We start from the raw sequence: 23,218 nt of genomic DNA, 5'->3' as shown, positions 1-23,218 counted from the left end.
GGTGACCATAAAAAGACTCAGTCCCTAGCTTCACAGAATTTTGGTCTAGTGAAAGATACAGACATCATCACATAAATTAGCATGAAATTATGAACTGAAATAAGTGCTAAGAGAAAGAAACATCTTGTCTGAGAGCATATAACAAAGAAGGCTGACCTCGACTTATGGCTTCTCTAAGGAAGAGATGGTAGAGCTGATAACAGAAGGTACAGGAAGGTAGGACAAGCACTCCTAGGAGAGAATATAACTTGTGCAGAAGTCCTGTGTCAGGAAATAACAGAACTCAAGAAAAAGTTATAGTCTGAGAGAGTGAGAGAACAATGCTTCCCCCGGTGGCTGCAGAGGAAGACAGGCAGGCAGCAGATCACACAATGGCTTCCATGTTGCATTAAGAAGAGTCTTCATCCCAGAGCAGTGGAAGGCCATCAGAGCGTGTTTAGCTGGGTTCCAGGGGGAAGTGGTGGTAAAATGGTCAGATTTGCTATTTTTAAAACGTCATCCTAGCTGCAGTGTGGAAAATAGATACGAGGTGGTTTAGATATGATGCTGGGAGAACTTCTGAAAGACCTTTTGAGATGGCTTCTGCACTTCAGGAGAACTATTGGTCTGAGGTAATGCAGTGGAGATGAGAGATTTGGACATACTTTAGGAAGAGGCATAATGGCCCTACTTGGTGATGTCTGGATATGGGGAATGAAGCAGACAGAGCAGTCAAGGGTGACTGATAATGGCACTTACTGAGACAGAAAACACTGGATGGGAGCCAGGTGTGTGTGGTTTGTAGCTGCTATTGTTGATTTAGAAAGAAGGATGGTTGGGGATGTGTGAAAGACATGGACTTAGTTTTGGAAATATTGAGTTTGAGGCCCCCTTGGGATTTTAAAATAAAGATGTCACAGTCTGCACCTTAGAGGAAAAGTCTGAGCTAGAGATATAAAACTACCAGTGTCTGAACGTACTAAATCTGCTGTCTTGGAAGGCATTCAGGAGAAGGGCAAGAGCCTGGGCATACTTTAGAGCTCAGTGACCATCGGTTATGAGAATCTGGGGAATAAAAAAGCTGTACACCATTCAACTCTAGTTGAGTGTTGTTTATTCAATAAAAATTTACTAAGTGTCTAAAAGTACCAGTAACTATAGAGGCACTGGAGGTACAAAGAAGAATAAGTCCTGGTTGTCGCCATGAAAAACAAGCAGTCTAATGAGAAAGACAATAAAGCACATAATCTTAGCATGCTGTAAGAGATATACACAGCACTAAGGGGGAACAAAATCACAGGGGAAGGAGGCCCTAACTCTACTTGGAGGTAGATTCATGAAGGGCTATGCAGAGATGATGTCTGACCTGAGCTGAGTCATACAGACTGATGTGTAGCCTTCCAGAAAGGTCAGGGCGTATGGAAAAGGGACATTTTAATTGTAGCTTAAAATTCATATTATCATTACTTGTATATAAGCCTAAAAAAAGGAAACATTCTGTGGACATTACATGACCATCTGAATAAACAATTCAATCAACTAGATTGTAGTTTTAAGACTTCAGTTAAGAGTGTAAATAGATGAAGATAGTGAGTGAGCCAGATCTGCCAATCCAAATGCTCTGTCATTTCTACTTACTCTAGCCTCATCATGAAGATGGTTCTGTTCCCTGGACTGAGTTCTCCCGGTCTTGATCCCATCATGAAATTTCCCCTCATTCCATTTATATCCACATTTACTTTTAGCCTGGAATCTTTTCTCTTTAATTTCAACCCAAAACAGTAAAGGTTAAATACTCCCCCAAATACTTCCATGGCATTTTAAAGACATGGCTGCAAATATTTGACATGCCTCCCATGGAGAGATGGGGTTTAAGTCCCCTTCTCTTGATTCTGTATGAGGCTTGTGACTATGTGGCTGCTTCACCCAATCAAGTACAGTAGAAGTGATATTTTGACTTCTGGGGGATGGGCCATAAAAGGCCATCAGCTCCTGCCTTTACTGTTGGAACACTAGATCTTGGAGCCCTGAGCTACCAAGTAAAAAGTGTGTGACTGTCCTGAGGCTGCCATGTTCTGATGAAACCTAAGCCACATGGAGAGGATATTCGGTATAAACACTTCTGTTGGCAGTCCCAGCTTAGTCTAGCCTTCAAGTCATCCAACCCAGGTGTCAGCCTTGTGATCAAGAAACCTTTGGATTATTCCAGGCCCAGACATTCATGTCTTCCCAGTCGAGTTCCCAGACACTCTGAAGCAGAGACAATCCAGCCCTGCTGTCACCTGAATCCCAACGCAACGACTACATGAGCAAAATAAAATGATTATTATTGTATGCCACTATATTTTGAGATAGTTTATTACACAGCAATTGATAAATAGAACTCTCTATCCAAGCCTATTTTTTTTCTGTAGTTCTTATCATTATCTAGCATAACATGTGCTTAACTTACTTATTTTGACTACTAGCTGTCTCTGCCTCCCTCCCACTAAAGCATAAGGTCCATAAGGGGCAAGTAATTTTTGTCTTTTTATTCACTGCTATCTTCGCAGAAAGTAAAACAAGACTTGGCACATTGCTGGTGCTCTGGAAATATTAATAAGATGAACGAAATCAAAGTCAGATAGATAAAAGCTAGATATACAAAGGTCTGTTGGGAAATTGCTTTGCAACATGAAACTATTACGAATCTGCAGGTGGCATAAAAACAGAAATTTTACTAAAAACAAGACCAGACTCATGACAACAATCAAGGTAAAGATTTCTATTACATTCTGACTAAAACAAACTAACTTAAAACTTTTATTATTCCCTAAAATTATGAGTCGGCAAATATCTGTATTTCCAAGATAAAGAATTGATATATCATATTTACCAACAGATTCTAATAGTTCATTATAACAAAAACTTACCATTCGGGGTACCCAAACAAGGGCAGTACCTCCTTGTTTGAATTTCATCTGAGCCAAAGGAATTTTGCTAGCAAAATCATAGATTCGAACAGAGCCTATGGAAAGACAGTTTTAAAAGAAAAAAAAAATTATATACATAATATATTTTTTAAAGTCTTGGTTCACTTTTTACACATTGAAAATTATAACAAGAAATTTCTTAACTAAATCAGTGAATAACTTTCTTTTGTAAAAAATTTTCATGTACAACCTTAAACAGGCAATTCATAAACATGAATAATAAAAAGGGATAACAGATGATTGACTGGTGGGTCAATTTTACCTTGCATAGTCCATATAGATTTGCCATAAGAAGGAAGAACGGAGAAGGAAAGAATAGAAAAAAACTACAAATGTGGACAATATCAAAATGAGCAGCATTTTCATGAACAATTTACAGATCGTGTCCTTATTTTAATCTCTCACAATAACCATGGCTGCTGCATTTTGTGCCCTCTCCTCTCTACAGCTCCCTTCACTTGCATTCAAGAGGCTCCCATTTTGGGAAAAATTCTCAAATGCTCTTAAGTCAAACACATATAAAAATTGTATTGCAAATAAAACAAAACAAGGCCAGATATATTTTAATAAAGAGTTTCTACTTACAGTCCAAGGCAGTTGTGGCCATGAGGTAAGTGAGAGGAGAAACAGCCACGGCTTCAATAGCTCCAGAATGGAAGGAGAAGAGGCATTCCGGGTCCTGGGTCTGAGAACAGACAGATGGCTTACTGGATCTCAAAGACAGGGTTAACATGTTTTAAAAAATGTTAATAGAACAATATAACACGTGTGATTTTATTTGGATAGAAATAAGAAAGAGCACAAAAAGCTAGAAAGAACACTGGACTTCAGAATCAGGAGAACCAGCTAGAGTCCTGGGCTTTGCCCTTAATGGCTGTGTGATTTTGCACAAGTCACCCCAAATTCCAGTTTCCATTTCTTCATCTGTAAATGAGATGATAACAGCTGCTAGCCTACTAAATAGGGCAGTGTTGAGGACCACGTGAGATAAAATAAATGAAAATTCCATATATTTATAAAAACTATCAAGCATATGTCATGTTAAGTATTGTCACTGCCACTTTTCTGGTAAATTATGCTATGAGACAGATACTTTTTTATGTAAAATTATAATGAGAGAATTCTCAAGAGTAGCACGTTGAGCAAGTTTTTTATGAGAACCAAGATCAAATATGGAGAAAGATAACAAATACTTTAAAGGCAAACAACAAAATTTTTTTGTATTTTGTTATAAAAGTTAGGGGAAGATAAGAATAATAGGCAACTTACAATATTTGAAAAACTAAGGTCAAGCTTCCATATGGCTCCATTGGCATCCTAAAAAAATTAAATACCCAATAGTATTTTATCATTGTAAACTTTCATCAAAAGTTCTTCCTATGATTTAAGTAAGGACAAGCAATAATATCAAAAGCTCACATATAAAGTATAATTAAAATTTAAAAAAAAACTACTATATTTTAGAATACAACCACACAATAAGCAATCTCATAACACAGTCAAATGGACTTTTAGTCAAATCAATCATATCATTATTTTAACTTTTTGTCCATGTAATGTTAAAGAGCCAAGAGAGAAGAATGCAACATACCTGAGCCAACCAAAAGTTATTTCCAGTTTCATTCATTTTTATCATAGAGAAGAGTTTCACGTTCTTGTCTACTTGAAGTTCATTAATAGGCTCAATCTCCAACAATCCAGTCTCATCTATTGTATCAGCAGTGTCTATTGTCTCAAAATCCCATATCTTGTAAAATGAAAATACTTTAATCAATCATTAGTTTCTGAACATTTATTTTCTAAGCCAGAAAAACCCTAATTTTTTTTTTCAAAAGTCATTTCTTTTTCTTTCATGAAAAGTAACAATGAATAGGTATAATAAGAACACCAGCCAAAACCTGACCCCTGGAATTTCATTCTGAACTGAGGTATGATAAGTTATTATAGGTTCCTTTGTATTTAAAAAAGTTAGTAAGAAAGTACAGCCTTGCAGAAGAATTTCATTTTGTCAAAAAAAAATTTTATTTCAAGGTTTCCATTAGGTCTCTTTTTACATAAAGTGGCCATTAGGAGTACATGGTTCAGCTATTCAGCAAGACATTATAATGAGCCTTGTTTTCTAAACACCAGTAGGCCCCTGGAAAGGGGAAATACACCTTCTTGCTTAATGATTCAAGCACTATCTCATTATAAGCAAAGAATATAGATGTAGATAAAGTCTCCATTAGAAAATGTTTCTCTTCCTGAATATTAATATTTTACCCTTTACTATCTCATAATAAGTGAGATAGAAAATGTTACTATCTCACAGCGAGACAGTAAAGTGTAGGTGGTTGTTCTTTGGGAGAGGAGTTCACTGGAAGAGGAATACTACAGGAAGAGTGAGGGAGCACAGTTTCACCTGACGGTGGCAGGGAGACCCAGAAGGACTTCCCCTGCGAGGGGCCAAAGCTCATTCTGGACAGCTCTGGTGACATACTCTGCCATATGATCCTAGACTGCATAACTGAGGCTTTGAGAAAGAACTCCAGGGGACTGTCTCATAGATTAGCCTAGTTAGGAGAAGAGGGAAATATCTAAGGGTCAGGGTTAGTAGGGTTAGGGATCAGACTAGGATCAGACTAACTTCTGGGAGTTGGGGTAGGTTTTTTCTAAGGGGTAAGAGGTAGAGATTTACAGTGTGAAGGACTGAAAAGACAAGGGCAGGCTCTGAAAAGAGAGGCAAGCTTAGGAATTACTGGTGTCCATGAAGAAATCCTCTGCAAAATATTTAACTTCTTTTCTCCTGAGATTTTCTCCCACTTGGTATTTAGACATTTTGGGGTAACGTATATCTTGGAAAGACAGCAAATATATGACAAAATAAAGGACATAAAGCTCCCCGGAGCAATGTGTGAAATCCAACAAGATTAAACGTAATATTGTAAATGTTAAAACCTACACAGGGGCTCAAAAAGCCAGTGGTAAGAGGACCCACTGTCGGAGATTTGGATGAAACAATATATTAAACACAGTAAGCTCAATCGCTGGCAACAGAGTGACCAGACTCAAAAAAATACAATCTAGCTTTTGATAACACTTCTGAAACAAATGTCAATAGAACACTTCCACTTTCTTATGGAAGGCCCCATTGAAAATATCTACCAAGAGGACTACAAGGCAAATCACAAAGCTACAGGTTGACCAGCCACAGCGGGATACTCATTAACAGACAGTGCTACACATAGTGGGTGGGAGACGTGTCACAACAGCAAGGGGGACTTAGAAGCTGGACCAGTGTTCCAGCTTAGCCCAGGCTTTGGGCAAGAGACTGTCCACAAGAGGAAGCAAGTGAGTTGCTTAGCATACGGAGCAAGAAGAGTGTAGCATTCATAGGCAAACTCCATCAGTTCACGTCTGGGTGTATTTCCAATTGGTAACTTCAGTAAAAAATAACTAACAAATGTTCAGCACCTTTGTTCCTAGAACATGGCCCATTCATATGAAGCCTTCTGGAAGGACATGAGGGTCTACTGTTTATCCTGTTCTAACATGAGTTTTCATCTTCCGAAGCTATTATTTCAACAGAATCCAAATAATAAGAGGCCTTCCTAATTTACTGCATTTTACCCTCAGTGGTAAAGTGCAGTAAATTAATTTTGATGAGAATACAAATATTTACCACAAGAGAAGCATTATTTAAAGTGAGTTGGCCTTGGGAATAAATGACTACTGATCTTCTTCACAAAATAACCTTTATGAGAAATAAAACCCTTTGGGTGACCTACAAGCCTTAAACATGTGTGCTACCATCCAAGTATCAAGAAAACTTACCCTAACACATCCATCTGACCCAACAGTGATAACTTCACCCTCATACAGCATTATCTGGTTAATGGGACCATTGTGACATGACTTGCTTGTACCTCGACAGAGCTCCACTTTGATCAGACCGCTTTCCCAAAGCAGCATGTTACCCCATTCTGACCCTGAGAGCACCTGGGAGGTATGTGGAAAAAAGGAATGTGCATTAAAACAGCTAAGTGTACATATTCATGCCTCAAATAGTAGGTGAAAATTATTTTTAAGGTTATCTTTATTGATTATAAAATTTTAAAATGGAAAAATAAAAAAAAATACAGAAAGACCTACTACCCCAGACACAACTACTAATAACATTTTGATGTATTTCCTTCTAGCATTATGATCAGTTTTGCATCTTTGTGATTAGGCTGAATGTTGTTGGTAACTGTTCATTGATGTATACAATAGACTTCTTGGTACGTCTCTTAGGACAAAATACAGGAGTGGAATTAGATGACAGTCTACTTTTTAAGTGTAACACTATCAAATTTTAGATATTAGATAACTTGTAAGGCCAGTCCTGAATTAGGTAGATTATGGGATAATAGTATCCAACTTCAAACAAGGATAATCATCTAAAACCTTCTCAAATTCATCCATTTAATTTGGCATTTCCCCAAGTGCATACCACCAAACATTAGTTCTTAAGATGTTTAACAAGTGTCTCAAAATGAAGTAATATTTATTGAGCACTGACTCTGTGTCAGGCACTGGTTCAGTACTTCAAATATGTTATTTAATGCAAAAAAAACATGAACTAGGTACATTTATCAGGGATACCATGTACAGTTGTGCATGTTGGGTACTTCATTCTCCTAGAAGAAACAGCTTTTTTCTGACTCACACACAAAAAAAACAAATGGGCCAATGGTAGCCCTGACTATTATTATCCCCATTTTACAGAGGAGAACACTGAAGCACAAACTTGCCCAAAACTACCCAGTGAGCATTCTAATCCAGGCAAGGGGGCTCAAAGCTTTCCATTCTGACTACACAGCCTTAGAATGCAGACACTAGGATAAACAAAATCAAACAACTTTATTTTCTCTGGGATCACTGGGAACTCTTAACAAGAACTATTTGCTGGGAATTACCAAGGGGAATTTTTCAGTACAAAGGAATTTGACTTAAAAAGTCTTATTTTTTTTTTTTTTAGAAGCAAGATGGAGTCAACAAAGGAAAAAAAGAAAAAAAAAAGTCTTATTTTTACAGAGCTTCTGTACAGACTGATGTTCCATGAAAATGCACTTTGGGAAACTCTAATTTCACCTGCATGCTCTAGAAGTCTGCATTTTCATTTCCCTCTCTAGAGAAATTTCATTTCTCTCTTTCTAGAGAAACATGATTTTATTCAGTCTTTTATCCCTTGGGTCTACCTATTTTTTATCAACCCTACCAACTTTACTGATTGTTCTTAAGCCTCAGCCATTTATGACAGAGCTTTTAGACTTATTTTCTTCTGTCCAGTGATGAAAGCCAGCAAAGGTGACTTTCTGAAATGTCACTCATATCTAGCTTTCCTTTTCCATTTGTTCTGAGAAGTCTAGGCCCTTGATCACCTCTTTTTAGATGACAGCAACGGCTTCCATTCTAGCCCATTTCCTTGACTCCAGATTTCCCTTCGTCACATCAACCTGGCATTCTGTGGCCAAATTTGTTTATTACTTCTTTCATTTGCAAGTCTACTCTTCCCATGTAGAGTAGTTCTGCCTAAATATTAAACTCCTTGTACACTAGGGCCCAGTCATACTTCTCAACTGAAATTTTCCACTCTTTGCCAACATAAATGGTTTATTCCAATCTGCCCTCTAAAAATCTGATCCTTATTTCTAACGCTAAACACTTCCTTTAGTTGGTCTATCATTTAAAATGGTTTCTTTCTTCCCTATAGCTATACAAATTCTACCAACCCTTTAAAAGATATATCTCATACCATGTTTTTAACAAGGATTCTATGGATCTTTATCTTAGCTTAATTTTTACAGTATTCAGAATTTGAAGCTGGAATGATTTAAGATCGTCTCATGGATTTAGATACATAGTTTAGCCAGCATCCAAGGCTTTTTATTTCCTCCTATATATCATGCTTTTGAATTGAGAATATTTAGTCAGGTAGGTGACTAGACCACTTGGTTCCCTAGAGTAACATTTGTATGCTGCCATTTACTTACAACTGAGATGATCTCAAATAATAATGTATAACTCATTCTAAAAGGTCACTATGTAAAATATTGATGGAGAACTAATCCTAATTAACTATTGTTTCAGGCAATATGCCTATAAATTTTATAATAGGAAGAAAGGAAAGAAACTAACAATATTAAAGAATAAACTAACAGATTACAGTTGCAGTGTTCCAGATGCCTCTATAAAGTGGTTTGCTCTTCCTGAATAATAATTTAACAATAAAAATAACTGCCACAAAGTTGCATATAACCTTTGACCCAGTAAGTCTTCTTCAATCGTGATAGCAAGACAAAATGGGGAAAAATAAGTAATATAAATACTTATATAAGTACTGCAACTCTGTGACATAATTACAAGTAACAAATATGTAACTATGTTAATATATGAAAATCCTCACATACTTTATATGTGTGTATAAGATTCAGTAAAAAGAAAATAGAAAAATAGTAGTTAAACATAGGACAATTTCAGGGAAATATTTTAATTACAACTGATAATTGAAGAAGTAAAAAGAAATGTTCATTACATTTACAATGATAATATCTGTTATTGGCAGAGCTTGTTAGAATGTAATATATTTTCATGTATGTATGCTTTCATATATGTACTTGAAAACAAAGTTTTATTATTGTAGAATAGTGGCTATACTCACCTTCCCATCTGGGAGCTCCATGTAGCCTTCTATATCAGTAGACGTTGTTTTGCCAAATCGACCTAGTGATCCCTGCAGCTTGAGACCTGTGAATGTAAAAGCCATTTCCCAGAACCTACAAACAAACGAGAGACTGAATGTACCTCAAAGATAGTTTACTGATTTTTATTTTAATATGACCCAAACATTTACATATTTTATAGTCACATATATTATTTCACTCATTCATCCGATTAAGATTTGTGTAGTATCTACTACTTGTCAGGCAAGGTTCTAGGCAATATGAATTCAGCAATGATCAAAACAGGTGAAAAATAAAATTTCCTCCTTCATGTATCTTATATTTTAGAGCTATGCTACCTAATGCAGTAGCCTGCAGCTGTGTTTGACTATTTAAAATAATTAACATTAAACAAAATCAAAATTTCAGTGTTGCTGTCACACTAGCCGATTTCAAGTAACTACATGTGGATGGCAGCTACTGTATTAGACAGCATAGAACATTCCCAGTCTGTCAGAAAGTTGTATTAGACAGTATTGTTTTAGAGAAAAAAGTTTTTCAAAGAATTCTAATGTATTAGCTGTGTGACTCTGAATGCTTTTCTTGATCACCCTATATCTTCATTTTCCCAGGTATAAAATAAGGAAATTAGTAACATCTACCTCATTAAATTGTTGAAAAATTCTTAGAACAGTGCCTAGCAGATCAAAGCAATCAATAATTCTTATGACTAACATTTTCTTATTCATAGTCTAAACACATGAACAGACAGGATGATGAAGACCATGTAGAAAAAGAAGACCTATCCAACTAGATGTAAAACAGATAATTGAGGGTACCAACAAGCCAGTGATACAAAGCCAAAAGCCTATATAGCCTACATCATCTCCAAAGGAATGGTAGGTCCCCTGATGATACCCTTCTATATACTCTGGGTTCCTTTATAGCACACATGAAATTAACTGTTCAATGTCTGCCTTTCTCCCAAAGATATGGGGCATAGAAAAGACAGATTTTACTAAGTAATAGAAAAATATAAGAAATTGGAAAACTTTTGCAAATAGCTAGCAGAGGGTTATTTGAGAATTCCCTAATGATTACAATTAAAAATCTGCTCAATTAGCCTATATTTCTAATGAATGAATAATAAAAAGACCAGATCTAAATTGAGAAAAGAGGAATTCAGGATGGATAAAAATGTCTTTCTCTTAAAGAGACACTGATAGTCAAGTTATGGGCAGATGGGGGTGGTAGAAGGTTGTTACATAAAGGCATGAGACAAAGTGGAACAAAGATAGAGAAAGACAAGATCATTCCATCCTGGAAATAGATGAGGTTATGATATAATTAAAAGAGCGTGGAGTTTGGAGCAAGACCTAAGATCAAGAGTAGGCTCTGTTTTGTATTGAGTGTTTCTTGTCAGGAACGATACTGTGATAATTCTTGTTTTACAGATGAAGACTAAATTGCTACAAACAAGAAATTTAGTAGTGGATGTGAAAACAATATGAATTTGGAAATATCATCCCAATGTTAGTTTTTAAGACACTACACAAACTCTTTTAGGAGGTGGAGGCTACAAGAAGGCAGCAGGCTGTATTTAAAAGCCCTTATTGGCCAGGCACCGTGGCTCACGCCTGTAATCTCAGCACTTTGAGAGGCTGAGGCGGGCAGATCACCTGAGGTTGGGAGTTCAAGACCAGCCTGACCAACATGCAGAAACCCCGTCTCTACTAAAAACACAAAATTAGCTGGGCATAGTGGTGGGCGCCTGCAGTCCCAGCTACTCAGGAGGGTGAGGCAGGAGAATCGCCTGAACCCAGGAGGCGGAGGTGTGGTGAGCCGAGATCACACCATTGCACTCCAGCCTGGTAACAAGAGCGAAACTCCATCTCAAAAAAAAAAAAAAAAAAAAGTCCTCATTTTATCTATGCTCCTTGCAGAAATAAAATCCCACATATCTAATTAGAAAAGATGCATTACTAATTAGCTTTTAAAATAACGTATTTTTAAATAATTCTAATGTTAACTAAAACTGCAAAAAAAAAAAAAAAAGTCTCTAGCTCTTAGAGATTCTTAGAAAAATACCCCTGTGATATCTACTAGCACCTCTATTGGTTACCCAACCTACTTGATGTGGCCTGATCCCGATGTAGTAAGCTGCTCTTCATTATCAGGATTGAAAGTAACCTTAAAAACTTCCTGAGAAAAAGCCTTTGTCCTCAGTATGGGTTGTTCTTCTTTCCAATTCCAGATAGTCAGTGTGTAGTCTGGGTTGCTACCAACAGAGGCCAGCAAGGTACCACTGTAGTTAAAGTCCACATAAGCATATCCCTTCTCAGTCCCATCTGGAAGGATAAATGGGAGTCTAATAAATAAAGACACATTTAATCACGTCAAAAGCATATTGTAACAAAAATAGAGAGGGAGTCAGCTCATGGTGATATGAGAATGCCAAGAATACCCCAAAGGAACAATTCCAAAAACATTCACCATCTTTGGCTTTAGAATGAATTACGTGATATGAAGGGGGAGGGTAAAAGAGTTTTAATCACATATTGCATGAGTACTCCATTTTATGACATAGGGAGAAACACAAACACATATTAGATAGCAGTGTCAGAAGCATTAGGACCAGAGTGACTCCATCTGGGGTAGAAGCTGGGTAAAATGAGGCTGAGATCTACGGGGCTGCATTCCCAGGAGGTTGGGCATTCTAACTCACAAGATGAGATAGGTGGCACAAGATACAGGTCAAAAGACCCCATGGATAAAATAGGATGTGGTAAAGCAGTTGGCCGAAAGCCACCAGAATCAAGAAGGTGATGAAAACAACCTCCAGTCATCCTCACTACTCATTATATGCTAATTATAATGCATTAGTATGCTATAGGACAGTCCCACCAGTGCCATGACAGTATAAATACCATGGCAATGTCAGGAAATTACCTCATCTGGCCAAAAAAGGGAAGAACCTTCAGTTCCAGGAGTTGCCCATCCATTTCCTGTCTGGAAACCTCATGAATAATCCACCCCGTTTAGCATATAATCGAAAATAACTATAAGTATTCTTAGCTGAGTAACCCAAGCCTCTCCTCAGCCTATGGAGTAACCATTCTTTTATTCCTTTACTTTCTTAAACTTGTTTTCATTTTGCTCTATGGATTCACCTCAAATTCTTTCTTGTGTGAGGTCTAACAACCTTCTCTTGGGGTCTCGATCAGGACCCCTTTCCTATAACAATTCCATTAAATCTTTATTTATTCTTTAAAAAAAGGGGGGATACATGTGTAGAAGATGCACATTTGTTACATAGGCATATGTGTGCCATGGTGGTTTGCTTCACCTATTGACCCATCTTCTAAGTTCCCCTCCCTCACGCTTCACCCACTAACAGGCCCTGGTGTGTGTTGCTCCCCTCTCTGTGTCCATGTGTTGTCACTGTTCAACTCCCACTTATGAGTGAGAACATGCGGTGTTTGGTTTTCTATTACTGTGTTAGTTTGCTGAGGATGATGGCTTCCAGCTTCATCCATGTCCCTGCAAAGGACATAATCTCTTTACTTTTTATGGCTGCATAGTATTCCATGGTGTATATGTACCATGTTTTGTTTATCTACTCTATCATTGATGGGCATTTGGGTTGGTTCCATGTCTTTGCTATTGTAAATACTGCTGCAATGCACATATGTGTACAGGTATCTTTATAGTACAATGATTTATATTCCTTTGGGTATATACCCAGTAATAGGATTGCTGGGTCAAATGGTATTTCTGGTTCTAGAGCCCTTGAGGAATCACCACACTGTCTTCAACAATGGTTGAATTCATTTACATTCCCACCAACAGTGTAAAAGTGTTCCTATTTTTCCACAGCCTCACCAGCATCTATTGTTTCCAGACTTTTTAATGATCACCATTCTAACTCGCATGAAATGGTATCTCATTGTAGTTTTGACTTGCATTTTTCCGATAATCAGTGATGTTGAGCTTTTTTTCATATGCTTCTTGGCTACATAACTGTCTTCTTTCGAGAAGTATCTGTTCATATCCTTTGCCCACTTTTTGATGGAGTTGTTTTTTTCTCGTAAATATGTTTAAGTTCCTTGTAAATTCTGGATATTAGACCTTTGTCAGACAGGTAGATTGCAAAAATTTTCTCCCACTCTGTAGATTGCCTGTTCACTCTGATGATAGTTTCTTTTGCTGTGCAGAAGCTCTATAGTTTAATTAGATCCCATTTGTCAATTTTGGCTTTTGTTGCCATTGCTTTTGGCTTTATTGCCATGAAGTTTTTGCCCATGCCTATGTCTCGAATGGTATTGCCTAGGTTTTCTTGTAGGGTTTTTATGGTTTTGGGTTTTACACTTAAGTCTTTAATCCACCTTCAGTTAATTTTTGTATAAGTTGTAAGGAAAGGGTCCAGTTTCAGTTTTCTGCATGTAACTAGGCAGTTTTCCCAGCACCATTTACTGAATAGAAAATCCTTTCCCCATTGCTTGTTTTTGTAAGGTTTGTTGAGCATCAGATGATTGTAGATGTGTGGTGTTCTGAGGTCTCTGTTCTGCTCCATTGGTCTATGTCTGTTTTGGTACCAGTACAATGCTGTTTTGGTTACTGTAGCCTTGTAATATAGTTTGAAGTCATGTAGTGTGATGTTTCCAGCTTTGCTCTTTTTGCTTAGGACTGTCTTGACTATATGGGGTCTTCTTTGATTCCACATGAAACTTAAGATAGCTTTTTCTAATTCTGTAAAGAATGCCAATGGTAGTTTGATAGGAATAGCATTGAATCTATAAATTACTTTGGTAGTATGACCATTTTCATGATATTCATTCTTTCTATCCGTGAACATGGAATGTTTTTCCATTTGTTTGTGTTGTCTCTTACTTCCTTGAGCAGTGGTTTGTGGTTCTCCTTTAAAAGGTCCTTCACATCCCTTGTTAGTTGTATTCCTAGGTATTTTATTCTCTTTGTAGTGATTGTGAATAGAAGTTCATTCATGATTTGGCTCTTTGCTTGCCCACTATTGGTGTATAGGAATGCTTATGATTTTGCACACTGATTTTGTATCCTGAGACTTTGCTGAAGTTGCTTATCAGTTCAAGAAGTTTTGGGGCTGAGACGATGGGGTTTTCTAAATATAAAATCATGTCATCTGCAAACAGAGACAACTTGACTTCCCCTTTTCCTATTTGAATACATTTTATTTCTTTCCCTTGCCTAATTGCCCTGGCCAGAACTTCCAATAATATGTTGAATAAGAGTGGTGAGAGAGGGCATCCTTGTCTTATACTGGTTTTCAAACAGAATGCTTCCAGCTTTTGCCTATTCACTATGATACTGGCTGTGGGTTTGTCATAAATAGCATTTATTATGTTAAGATAGTTTCCATTAATACATGGTTTATTGAGAGTTTTTGACATGAAGGGATGTTGAATTTTATCAAAGGCCTTTTCTGCATCTATTGAGATAATCATGTGGTTTATGTCTTGGTTCTGTTTATGTGATGGATTATGTTTACCTGATTTGCATATATTGAACCAGCCTTGCATCCCAGAGATGAAGATGACTTGATTGTGGTGAGTAAGTTTTTTGATGTGCTGCTGGATTCGGTTTGCCAGTATTTTATTGAGGATTTTTGCAGCGATGTTCAACAGAGATATTGGCCTGAGGTTTACTTTTTTTGTTGTGTCTCTTCCCGGTTTTGGTATCAGGATGATGCTGGCTTCATAAAATGAGTTAGGAAGGACTCCCTGTTTTTCAAATGTCTGAAATAGTTTCAGAAGGAATGGTACTAGCTCCTTTTTGTACCTGTTAGAATTCAGCTTTGAATCCCTCTGGTCCTAGACTATTTTTGGTTGGTAGGCTATTAATTACTGCCTCAATTTCAGAGCTCATTATTGGTCTATTCAGGGATTCAATTTCTTTCTGGTTTAGTCTTGGTAGGGTGTATGCATTCAGGAATTTATCCATTTCTTCTAGATTTTCTAGCTTGTTTGTGTAGAGGTATTTATAGTTTTTTCTAATGGTAGTTTGTATTTCTGTGGGGTCAGTGGTGATATTCTCTTTATCATTTTTTCTTGTGTCTATTTGATTCTTTTCTCTTTTCCTTAGTCTAGCTAGTGGTCTATGTTGTTAATTTAAAAAAAAAAGCTTCTTGTTTTTTTTTTTTTTTTTTTGGAGGGTTTTTCTGTCTATATCTCCTTTAGTTCTTCTCTGATCTTAATTATTTCTTGTCTTCTGCTAGCTTTTGGATTAGTTTGCTCTTGCCTCTGTAGTTCTTTTAATTGTGATGTTAGGGTGTTGATTTGAGATCTTTCCTGCTTTCTCTTGTGGGCATTTAGTGCTATAAATTTCCCTCTTAACACTGTTTTAGCTGTGTCCCAGAGATTCTGGTACATCGTCTCTTTGTTCTCATTGGTTTCCAAGAACTTCTTGATTTCTGCCTTAATTTCATTATTTACACAGAAGGCATTTAGGAGCAGGTTTTTCAATTTCCATGAAATTGTGTGGTTTTGAGTGAGTTTCTTAATCCTGAGTTCTAATTTGATTGCACTGTGGGCTGAGAGACTGTTTATTATGATTTCAGTTCTGTTTGTTATGATTTGCATTTGCATTTGCTGAGGAGTGTTTTACTTCCAATTAAGTGGTCAATTTTAGAATAAGTGTCATATAGCACTGAGAGGAATGTGTATTCTGTTGATCTGGAGTACACAGTTATGTAGACAACTGCTAGGTCCACTTGATCCAGAACTGAGTTCAAATCCTGCATATCTTTGTTAATTTTTTGTGTTGTTGATGTGTCTAATACTGACAGTGGGGTATTATAAAGTCTCCCACTATTAATTGTGTGAGAATCTACGTCTCTTTGTAGGTCTCTAAGAATTTATGAATCTGGGTGCTCCTGTATTGGGTGCATATATATTCAGAATAATTAGCTCTTCTTGAATTGTTCCCATTACCATTATATAATGCCTTTCTTTGTCTTTTTTGATCTGTGTTAAAGTCTGTTTTGTTAGAGACTAGGATTGCAACCCCTGATTTTTTTTCTTTTTTCTTTCCATTCACTTGGTAAATTTTCCTCCATCCCTCTGGTTTGAGCCCGTGTGTGTCTTTACAAGTAAGATGGGTCTCTTGAGTAACAGCACACAACTATGGGCCTTGACTTCTTATCCAATTCACCAGTCTGTGTCTTTTTTGTTTGTTTTTGTTTCTTTTTGAGATGGAGTTTTGCTCTTGTTGCCCAGGCTGGGGTACAATGGCATGATCTCAGCTCACCCCAACCTCCAACTCCTGGGTTCAGGTGATTCACCTGCCTTGGCCTCCCAAGTAGCTGGGATTACAGGCATGTGCCACCATGCCTGGCTAATTTTGCATTTTTAGTAGAGATGGGGTTTCTCTTTGTTGGTCAGGCCGGTCTTAAACTCCTGACCTCAGGTGATCCGCCAACCTCAGCCTCCCCAAGTTCAGGTGTGAGCCACCACATCTGCCCAGTCTGTGTCTTTTAATTGGGGCACTTACATTTAAAGTTAATATTGTTATATGTGAATTTGAATAAATCTCTTTTCTGTCTTCCACTAGTTCTGTTTCTCCGGAGAACGCTGACTTATCAAATACTGTCACACCTTCTTCAGAATGTTGTTATTCTTGAACATGAAATATTTTAAATATGCTTCTGGACTTACCTCGAAGGATTCTGTAGGGTCTCAGAGAAGGAAATTCATAGATGATAATATTTGGAAAACTCCCTTTTTCAGCTACTGTGAAGTAAGTTTTATGTGGATGAACCTACAAAAGATAAAATGTCACCAAAATATTAACAGAAAAATTTTCTTATAAATAGTCTGATTAATGCAGTGTTTAGCATTATTTCATAATTTCTGTAGTAGGTCTTACTTCAATAGAAAACTCAAAAATTGGTAGCCAATAAATATTTTGATAATGGATATAATTTAAACAGAAAACTAGAAAAATACACATTTTAAGTTTTACTTTAAGACAGTTATTTCTAGCTCTACAATTTTTTTAATTGCCTTGGGAGAGCTAGAACAATGGTTCTCAACCTTTAATGTGTGTCAGAATCCACTGAAGGGCTTATTAAAATACAGATTGCAAGTCCTACCCCCCATAGTTTCTGACTTAATAGGTCAGGCTGGGACTCGAGAATTTGCATTTACATGTCTGACAAAGTGATTTCTAACAAGATGATTTACATTTTGACAAGATGATTGACATTCTAACAAGGTTATGTTGATGTGGCTAGTTTGGAGACCTTGCTTTGAGAACCATTAAGGGGGATCAATTGTCTACCCTCCATATCAATCAACCTAAATTTTGTATAGAAAAATTCATGGAATGTATGAAATTCTTGTTTCTAGACCAGGTTATATCACAATTTTTAAAATTTCACTGTGGAAAAACTTACCACAAATGAATGTAAACTTACTAGAAGCGAGAAAGACATAATATTTGCAAGCCAGACACAGAGGAAAATACAGTAAGTATGCCCTGGATAAACTATTGTGTCAGTAGCCTTAAAGATAGCTATACAAGTTGGATAGAATAATATGTTCATTTCTGTTATTTTTATCTATTGGTAAGCCAAATATGTAGGAAGAGTAAATGGCCAGCCAAAAATTGAAAATAAAAATAAGCTGTTACAAGAATAAGCTATTTAAAACACACATTATACTTACAAAATTCTGTTTTCAGATATTATTTCACATCTCCTAATTATATATAAGACAAAGAGCCTGGTTCTCAGATATACATTGCTAATCCTGGTACCCAAGATAACATTATTTCCTTTATATTTTACACCAACCTTGTGAGCTTAGATACCACTATTATCTCCATCTTATTGATGAGTAAACCGAGGCACAGAGTTTAAGTAACTTGCCTGCAGTCACACAGTCTACAGTGTATTAACGTAAGCAATAGGATTCAAGCCAAGTGTTGGAGTCAAGAAACAAATGGGACAAGAAATAGCAGATCTCAAGGACGTAGGGGAAATGGATTAAGACCATATCTATCTGATTCCCATTTATAAAGAAATACGGTATGGAACATGTGGTCAAAGAAATTTGGATGAAGATCCAGACAAACTCTTTACCCTTCTAGGTCTTGTCTACAGTAAGTTTAAAAATTTCTGCCTGAGATCCTGGGGAAGATGGCCGACTAGGAACAGTTCAGGATTATAGCTCCCAGTGAAAGTGCAGAGGGTGAGTGGACGCCGCACTTCCAGATGGATATTTATTGCCCACAGACCAGGAGATTCCCAGGCGGAGGAGCCCCATGGGTCGCCAGCACTGTTTTGGCCGGCGGGGCCATTTCGGCCCATGCAGCTGCTTTGCCCGCGCCCTGGCACGGCGGTTCTCCGTACAAAAGACACTGGTCCAGGTGCCCTCTTAGCTGGCGATTGGAGCCCTGAGGCGGCAGAGTCGCCCATTCATTTGAAATAGTGAGCCATGCCAGGAGACTCCTAGGCAAAAAAACTGCCAGGAATCTCAGCGCCACGGTTTCAGCCGGCTTAGTGTGTCGCGGCAAGGGAGATCCCGGTGCCTTTTCAACAGGAAGACAGTCGACCGTTCAACAACAACAACAAAAAAAGACTCTGAGTCAGGGAGCCAGGTGATCAGGCTCAGCAGGTCCCTCCTCCCCCCAACCACACACACACACACACACACACACACACACACACACACACAAACACAAAAAAAACCAGTAATTGAAAACGCTCTGGGTTGAGAGTTTCACAGCAAGCACATCTGAACCTGGGATGGTCCGGCTCTGAGGGGGAGGGGCGTCCACCATTACTAAGACACTCCACCACTATGGAGGCAGTCTGACCAATGCTGAGGCAGCCCGCCGTTGCTGAGGGAACCCGTCATTGCCGAGGCAACCTGCCACTACAGAGACAGTCCACCATAACAGAGGCAGGCCACCACTGCCAAGGCAGTTCTAACTATACCCATATAAACAGGACAGCAGGGAAGATCACACGGCAGCTGGGCAGAGCCCACAGCAGCTCAGCAAAGCCTCTGCAGGCAGACAGTGACTGGGCTGTCTCCTCGCTGGGCAGGGCCCCCCTAAAAGAAAAAAAAAAAAAAAAAAAAAAACGGCAGCAGCAGCACAATGGAAACTCATAAAGCCCTAACTCCCTGGGACAGAGCACCTGGGAAAAAAAAAAGGGGGGGGAAGTTTATGAGTTCTGCTGCAGCAGACCTAAACATACCTGCCCAGCAACTCTGAATGAACAACGGAGCTCACAGCTCAGGACTTGAGCTCCAATAAAGGACAGACTGTCTCCTCAAGCAGCTCCCTGACCCCCGTATATCCAAAGAGTCACCTCATAAAGGAGAGAACAGACTGACATTTGGCGGGCATCCTTCTGGGACAAAGATAGCAGAAGAGGAAACTGGTAGCAACCCTTACTGTTGCTGCAGGTGATCCCCCGGCAAACAGGGCCTGGAGTGGACCTCAGCAGTCCTACAACAGAGGGGCCAGACTGTTAGAAGGAAAGCTAAGAAAAAGAAGTAACTTCAGCATCCACAAACTGGAAGTTCACTCAGAGACCCAATCTGAAAGTCAGTAACTACAAAGACAACAGGTGGATAAAACCCACAAAGATGGGAAGAAACCAGCGCAAAAAGGATGAAAACACCCGAAACCAGAACACCTCTCCTCCTAAAAGGGATCACAACTCCTCACCAGCAAGGGAACAAAGCTGGATGGAGAATGATTGTGATGAAATGACAGAATCAGACTTCAGAAGGTGGATAATAAGAAACTACAGTGAGCTAAAAGAACATGTTCTAACCCAATGTAAAGAAACTAAGAACCTTGAAAAAAGATTTGATGAAATGCTAACGAGAAGGGACAACATAGAGAGGAATATAAGTGAATTGACGGAGCTGAAAAACACAACATGAGAACTTCACGAAGCATGCACAAGTTTCAACAGCTGAATTGACCAAGCAGAAGAAAGGATATCAGAGGTCGAAGATTAACTCAATGAAATAAAACGAGAAGGCAAGAATAGAGAAAAAAGGGTAAAAAGGAATGAACAAAGTCTCCAAGAAATGTGGGACTATGTGAAAAGACCTAATCTACGTCTGATAGGTATACCTGAATGTGACGAAGGGAATTAATCCAAGCTGGAAAATACTCTTCAGGATATTATCCAGGAAAACTTCCCCAACCTAGGAAGGCAGGCCAATATTCAAGTCCAGGAAATACAGAGAACACCACAAAGATACTCCTCAAGAAGAGCAACCCCAAGAAACATAATCGTCAGATTCACCAGGGTTTAAATGAAGGAGAAAATACTAAGGGCAGCCAGAGAGAAAGGTCGGGTTACCCACAAAGGGAAGCCCATCAGACTCACAGCAGATCTCTCGGCAGAAACCCTACAAGCCAGAAGAGAGTGGGGGCCAATATTCAACATCCTTAAAGAAAAGAACTTTCAACCCAGAATCTCCTATCCAGCCAAACTAAGCTTCATAAGTGAAGGAAAAATAAAATCCATTGCGAACAAGCAAGTACTCAGGGATTTCATCACCACCAGACCTGCTTTACAAGAGCTCCTGAAAGAGGCTCTACACATATAAAGGAACAACCAGTATCAGCCACTCCAAAAACATACCAAATGGTAAAGAGCATCAACACAATCAAGAATCTGCATCAATTAACGAACAAAACAGCCAGCTAGCATCAAAATGGCAGTATCAAATTCACACATAACAATATTATCCCTAAATGTAAATGGACTAAATGCCCCAATCAAAAGACACAGACTGGCAAATTGGATAAAAAGACAAAACCCATCAGTGTGCTGTATCCAGGAAACCCATCTCACATGCAAGGATACACAAAGGCTTAAAATAAAGGGATGGAGGAAGATTTATCAAGTAAATGGAGAGCAAAAAAAAGCAGGAGTTGCAATCCTAGTCTCTGATAAAATAGACTTTAAAGCAACAAAGATCAAAAGAGACAAAGAAGGACATTACATAATGGTAAAAGGATCAATGCAACAAGAAGAGCTAACGATCCTAAATATATACGTACCCAATACAGGAACACCCAGATACATAAGGCAAGTTCTTAATGACTTACAAAGAGACTTAGACTCCCACACATTAATAGTGGGAGACTTTAACACCCCATTGTCAACATTAGACGGATCAACCAGACAGAAAATTAACAAGGATATCCAGGACCTGAACTCAGACCTGGACCAAGCACACCTAATAGACATTTACAGAACTCTCCACCCCAAAGCCACAGAATATACATTCTTCTCAGCACCACATCACACCTACTCTAAAACTGACCACATAATTGGAAATAAATCACTCCTCAGCAAATGCAAAAGAACAGAAATCATAACAAACAGTCTCTCAGACTACAGTGCAATTGAGTTAGAATTCAGAATGCAGAAACTAACTCAGAACCACACAGCTTCATGGAAACTGAACAACTTGCTCTTGAATGCTGACTGGATAAACAATGAAATGAAGGCAGAAATAAAGATGTTCTTTGAAACCAATGAGAACAAAGACACAACATACCAGAACCTCTGGGACACGTTTAAAGCAGTCTCTAGAGGAAAATATATAGCAATAAGTGCCCACATGAGAAGCAAGGAGAGATCTAAAATTGACAGCCTATCATCCAAATTGAAAGACCTAGAGGAGCAAGATCAAAAAAACTCAAAACCTAGCAGAAGACAAGAAATAACTAAGATCAGAGCAGAACTGAAGGAGATAGAGACCCAAAAAACCCTTCAAAAAATCAATAAATCCAGGAGCTTGTTTTTCAAAAAGATCAACAAAATACACCACTAGCCAGATTAATAAAAAAGAAAAGAGAGAATAACCAAATTGATGCAATAAAAAACGATAAAGGGGATATCACCACAGATTCCACAGAAATTCAAACCATCATCAGAGATTATTACAAACAACTCTATGCACATAAACTAGTAAACCTGGAAGAAATGGATAAATTCCTGGACACTTGCCTCCTCCCAAGCCTAAAACAGGAAGAAGCTGAAACCCTGAGCAGACCAATTCAAGGTCTGAAGTTGAGGCAGCTATTAAGAACCTACCACCCAAAAAAAGCCCAGGTCCAGATGGGTTCACAGCTGAATTCTACCAGACATACAAAGAGGAGCTGGTACCATTCCTTCTGAAACTATTCCAAAAAGAGGGAATAATAATAATAATAATAATAATCCAAAAAGAGGGAATCCTTCCCAAATCATTTTATGAGACAAACATCATCCTGATACCAAAACCCGGCAGAGACTCAACAAGAAAAGAAAACTTCAGGCCAATATCCATGATGAACATAGATGCAAAAATCTTCAATAAAATACTGGCAAGCCGACTGCAACAGCACATCAAAAAGCTATTCCACCATAATCAAGTAGGATTCATCCCAGGGATGCAAGGCTGGTTCAACATACGCAAGTCTATAAACGTAATTCACCACTTAAACAGAACCAAAGACAAAAACCACATGATTATCTCGATGCAGAGAAGGCCTTTGACAAAATTCAACAGCGCTTTATGCTAAAAA

The 23,218-nt window shown here is 38.2% G+C and overlaps 1 protein-coding gene across 6 annotated transcripts in view; it reads right to left on the bottom strand.

The window, feature by feature from the left end:
* The window catches only part of CFAP44 (cilia and flagella associated protein 44), a 136,446-nt gene that overhangs the window by 86,135 nt on the left and 27,093 nt on the right, over positions 1–23,218 (bottom strand). For 5 of the 6 annotated variants that reach the window (XM_032299053.1, XM_032299052.1, XM_032299056.1 and 2 more), the window contains 8 exons: positions 17,323–17,425; positions 11,766–11,982; positions 9,634–9,748; positions 6,765–6,929; positions 4,543–4,698; positions 4,221–4,268; positions 3,537–3,636; positions 2,892–2,986 (listed from right to left, as the gene is read on the bottom strand). In XM_032299053.1, coding sequence (XP_032154944.1) covers positions 2,892–2,986; positions 3,537–3,636; positions 4,221–4,268; positions 4,543–4,698; positions 6,765–6,929; positions 9,634–9,748; positions 11,766–11,982; positions 17,323–17,425 — 999 coding nt within the window. The remainder of the gene's footprint in view (positions 1–2,891; positions 2,987–3,536; positions 3,637–4,220; positions 4,269–4,542; positions 4,699–6,764; positions 6,930–9,633; positions 9,749–11,765; positions 11,983–17,322; positions 17,426–23,218) is intronic. The other variant, XM_032299057.1, reaches the window with a different exon arrangement.

Source organism: Sapajus apella, unplaced genomic scaffold (genome assembly GCF_009761245.1).
Source record: "Sapajus apella isolate SASKATOON/1434 unplaced genomic scaffold, GSC_monkey_1.0 scaffold40, whole genome shotgun sequence".
Classification (NCBI taxonomy): domain Eukaryota; kingdom Metazoa; phylum Chordata; class Mammalia; order Primates; family Cebidae; genus Sapajus; species Sapajus apella.
Note: the sequence above shows the minus strand (reverse complement) of the source record. Positions and strands in the feature narration are given on the sequence as shown.